This window comes from Apium graveolens, chromosome 7, assembly GCF_009905375.1.
Source record: "Apium graveolens cultivar Ventura chromosome 7, ASM990537v1, whole genome shotgun sequence".
Classification (NCBI taxonomy): Eukaryota; Viridiplantae; Streptophyta; class Magnoliopsida; order Apiales; family Apiaceae; genus Apium; species Apium graveolens.
The window spans coordinates 114,587,377-114,592,156 of record NC_133653.1 but is presented as its reverse complement, the minus strand read 5'-3'; the positions used below and the strand labels follow the sequence as shown (position 1 = coordinate 114,592,156).

Here is a 4,780-nt window from a genome sequence, read left to right as displayed (position 1 = left end):
CAACCATGACATTAATAGACTTTAATATACATTAATATCAGAAATCAAAACTGCTCATTTAATACATAAATCAAAACTGCTGATTTTGAATTTAAATAAAATGTAACAGCTTTTGTATTTAATCCACACATTAAATCAGTTTTAATGTTTTTAATTATGAATCTTTATTTATCAGTTACATGTCCAGATTCATTGAATCTGACTCAGCCCACTTACAAAGTGACCAGGCCCAACAGAGACAATAACCCAGCTCGACTGATAAATTAATTCTAATTAAAAAATTAAATCACAAATAAATAAAATCCTCACTTTATTTATTTTCAATGTGGGACAAATGACACGTTCTCCATTTCAAGCTTTTACAAGCTACTAATTTCAACTCTATTTCTCTATGAATTTCATTAAGAAAAATTCTTAAAATCATACATGAAAATTTAAGTCCACGTATCATGGAACAACTTTCAATCATTAGATTTTAGGATTATTATCAAGAACATAATAAAACTATAATCTAAAAATCCAATTTTTCTAACACTTCTATCATGGGTTACTGTGTGTTTTTTCTTTTTTTGACAGGGTATGATGGGTTACTGTATTAAAATAAGTTTGTACGCCGCGATTCTTTACATCTTTCCTATATTTTTCTTTCGTCTATAATCAGATATATTACTGCAAATTTGTTCTACTGCATACATCGCTTCCGTAGTTGCTTTGGTTTGCCAAAAAAAGGCTGAGAAATATCGTAGCCAACTTATGCATTTATTGGAAAAACAATCAAAGCTACACTTTTATTTCACTTACAAGATTGACTAAAAATGTCCAAATCCAACTTGAGCCAAGAAATTGTTTCAATTTGCGCTTGTAACAAAACATGTAAACTCCTCGCAACAATCCGCGATGAGGTTACAAATACCCTCCAACAAGTTAGCTACCTTAAGAGAAACTTAAAGTGTTTGGTTAAGAGTACTTTGCCGCAAGGTCTCAAAATAAACGTCTTCTGAAGTTCCGGGTAGTTCCTTGGTAGGTTTTTACCAGTAAACCAACACCTATTCCAACTCCAAGACAAACACTGAGACCAATTCCAACTCCAACTCTTACACCAGCAGTGAACCATGATAGCTCTCCATCTTCGCCTTCCAGATATTCCATTCCTGGATGATAGAGGTGGTTATATTCTTCATTTTCTGGTTTGTGGTTAGAGTAATCTGCTATCTGCAAGGTGAAAAGCAAGAAATCAAATTTTTAATATAGATACATGCATATTAAAGATGAAATGTGTTTGCAACCTGCAAAATACTACATTAAATAACAATAAACCCTTTATCACAAAAATCTACTTTGGCACTGATCTGTGAACCAAACATATACATCCAGTAAGATGAAGTTTGCATAGTTTGCTAAACGAAACTCTGAAAATAATTAAAAAGTTGCGAAATTCTTAGATTTAACATCCACGTGTTTTCAGGAAAATATGACTACAACAATTAAAATTATCAGCACATGGCATCTGACCCCTGTAAATACATTATCCACACAAAGTTGACTGCAGCATTAGTAATAGTAACTAGTATTTTGACAAGCAAGAATTATACACTTTTTGAGGGATGGAATAGTAATTTAATTATTTAAAGAACAATCTCTTCATGGCAACTTGTGATGAATAGCTGAAATATTAATACAATAAGATACTTCTACGACATAACAGAACAGCCGTTTGATCATTCAATTATCATTAAGATGTGGTCACACGGACAAAAAGTTCATATAAAATTGTTATCTAATTTTGAAACATGTGCCAAACCCATACTGTCCTAGCCGATCAAGGATAAGATTTATATCCATTATGGTATCAAGAACCATCTCCATCAAGAAGATAACCAGAAAATTGGAAAAAAAAAATTTGTCTGCAAATACAGTTAGGAGCATTTAAACAAGCAATGTAAATATACTGCACATTATAGAACAATCTAAACTTAAAGAGCATCAAAACCTGAAATTTAGTAATTCTACTTCTTGGAAATGTATGTACCTGCAAATCAAGTCCAGCTGGCACATCTTTTTGGCCTACCGTTGTCTCATATTCTGGGATTGATTTCAACATCCCCTTTCTCGTATACTTTTTCTTTGAACCAAGCTGCAGAGTTTTGGTCAAAATAATTGGTATACCAGAAAAGCAACCAGCTACATAAACCTCGACCTCTGGTGACTCTAGGCTAGTATACTGTTTTGAGTTGAAAAGGCTGGTCCCTGCAGGAACATCCGACTCACAGTGCATATTCCACCTCTGGCCATGAATTTCTGATTTCCCTATGGTTCCACTACCATGACATGACTCTAATACACCAGATATGACAAGAACATCCTTATTAAAAACCTCAAACTTCACACTTCCTGTCATTTTTAAACTATTAGTACTGACAAATGTAACTTCCTCAGATTTCTTATCAAACCGATCCCTTCTAAGAAGTGTAGATGCACCATCTGAGTAGATGCTAGTTCTTGCTCCATTTACTTCGAGAAGAGTTTCATTTTCAAGTGGAACATGATTCAATGTGAGGCATTCAGGAGTTAAATCATCGATGTCACATTTGCTGACTCTAACATAAAAAACTCTTATATCAAGCCAAGACAATGATAGCTTAACACTAGGCTGGTAAGATGTGTGCCTCCTGACACCATGGCCATTTTCGACAACTCCATTTCCGTTCCATTTCATATGAGAGTTTTCAACGTCCCTTGTTAAATTTGGATATCCATTCACTTTCTCCTGAAAATCCTCCATATGTCTCAATTAGTAAAGAACTTACTCCTTTGTGTATATATCTAGCACCACACAAAATCAAGCCTGAATTAAGTAATAAGGCCCTGTAAAAATGCCAAAATTACCGAATTTAAGCAGTTCAAAAGAAAAGACGTTGAGAACCCTAAAGTCAAGCTACAATTAACCCTGAAACCTGAGAAGCTTTAAATAGAGAGAGATAACAGTCTAACTCTTTCAAAAATCCAGCACAACTGTGTGTGTATGTGTGTGTGTTCAAGGGAATTCCAAACTACATAGCAGCTCAGATGACGGAATAAAGCCTTAAAAATGGAATTTGGTGAAGGAACCGGCAGAGGTTGGTTAATATCAACAGAACTCACCAACACAAAGAATACAGGCAAAGACTTTGACCTCAAGGTGGCAAGTTTTGTTCCATTTTTTGATCAAATGTGCAGTGAAATAAACAATGTGAAAGCTAGAGGAAGAACAAATGAAGGCATAATCCTGACTGCAGCGTAAATTATGAGTAAATATATAGGTAAAATAAGGAAGAGATAAGGAGTCGCAGGAAAACTTTAAAACAGGAAATGCCAAACTAGAGTTGACAACCAAACAAAACTTATTAGCTAAGAACTGACAAATTTGTTGGTTACCCAACCACACTGCACTTCATAAGTTCTATCCAAAGCAATTTTACTTGCCAAATTATAGACCCCAACACGTAAGAAGTAAAAACTAAAATAAGATAAAAAAAAAAAAGAAGAAAGATGATAGGTAATAAAAACAACAAATTAAAGATTTCATCGATAGCCTAGTAGCAAAGCACTATCGCCTTCCCCCAGGTTCGAATTATTGTTCCCCTCTCACACGTACTTAAAAATATAATACAATAAAGTATTAAGATGGAGAAAAAACTTTACGAAGGTAAAAGCATATAATTAACAGACATCACAGTAGCCAGGGCTGGCCTATAAATTTTTTTCTTTACAATCCTAGAAAATATAGACACCATTACAAAAATTCATCCAGTGCACCCAAATCTCTGGGGCCGAAAGTAGCATCATGGCACCCGGAACCATGAGAAAGCTCAAGTCGACTATCTAAACACCGAAAATGTTTTTTCGTAAATTATAATTTGTCAAATATCTACTAAAAAAACAACCTTCTAAAAGAGCCAATTAGTGATGTACTAAATACCTTATGATTTAAAAATGAAATTACACAAGAACTTGCTGGAAATTACAGACAGAATAGGACACTACCATGTATGTCATCAGTCATCATACACTATATATAACAAACCATATATACTTTTATAAATATGTTATAGAAATTACAGTGAAAAACAAAAGTATGATCAGAATGAACAAAAAAAACACAAATTAAATTTTTTTTAAAAAAACTCACCCCAAACTAATTTATAAATTTCTCAGCCTCCAAGTCTGTGTGTCTGTCAGGGGCCTGCAACATCTGAAATGAATAATTAACGACGCTCTTTTAATCAAAAATCGCCATCAAAACAAAAAACAAGAATGATAGAAACAGAGGTTTTTAGAAACAGGCAGGCTCTATCAAATCAAAAAACGAGGACGAGGAGAGACCCACTTTCACAAATCAACAAACATGAATTGGGTCTCCCCCTCTAATTTCACAATCCAATATTAATTTTTAATTGTTGTTAGAGTGAATTTTCGATATTTATACATGTAGATGTATTGTGTAAATGAGACTAAAAATCTGGGAAAAAGTGGAGCCCCGCAGATATAATATTTTAAGATGAAACTTTTATTAGTTTCAGATAAATTGAATCATCAAATTTGGAAGCAAAAATATGTTAAATTTAAATAAAAATTAATTATCTCAGGTACATAGACACATGGAATGGAACTTTAACAATTACACCATCTCCGACCAACTCTAAATTTTCAATTTTTACATAATTTTGGTTTAAAATTTTTGGCAACCCAAGTTACATCATTTTGATATCACCTCAAAAATTACACCAAATTTAACATCACT

General features: G+C 33.4%; 1 protein-coding gene across 5 annotated transcripts; it reads right to left on the bottom strand.

The window, feature by feature from the left end:
• Positions 1-742: 742 nt before the first annotated feature.
• LOC141673050 (uncharacterized protein At1g01500-like) lies at positions 743-4,489 on the bottom strand. Of its 5 annotated transcripts, none has more exons than XM_074479781.1 (3): positions 4,169-4,489; positions 2,030-2,865; positions 743-1,212 (listed from the first exon to the last, which is right to left on the bottom strand). In XM_074479781.1, the coding sequence occupies exons 2-3, from the start codon at positions 2,780-2,782 to the stop codon at positions 982-984; spliced, it is 984 nt and encodes a 327-aa protein (XP_074335882.1). In that variant the 5' UTR covers positions 2,783-2,865; positions 4,169-4,489; the 3' UTR covers positions 743-981. The 5 variants fall into 5 exon arrangements, with proteins under 5 accessions (XP_074335882.1, XP_074335881.1, XP_074335885.1 ...); XM_074479780.1 differs by having other exon boundaries at positions 2,030-2,823; positions 4,169-4,488; XM_074479784.1 differs by having other exon boundaries at positions 2,030-2,767; positions 4,169-4,488.
• Between the last annotated feature and the right edge of the window lie 291 nt (positions 4,490-4,780).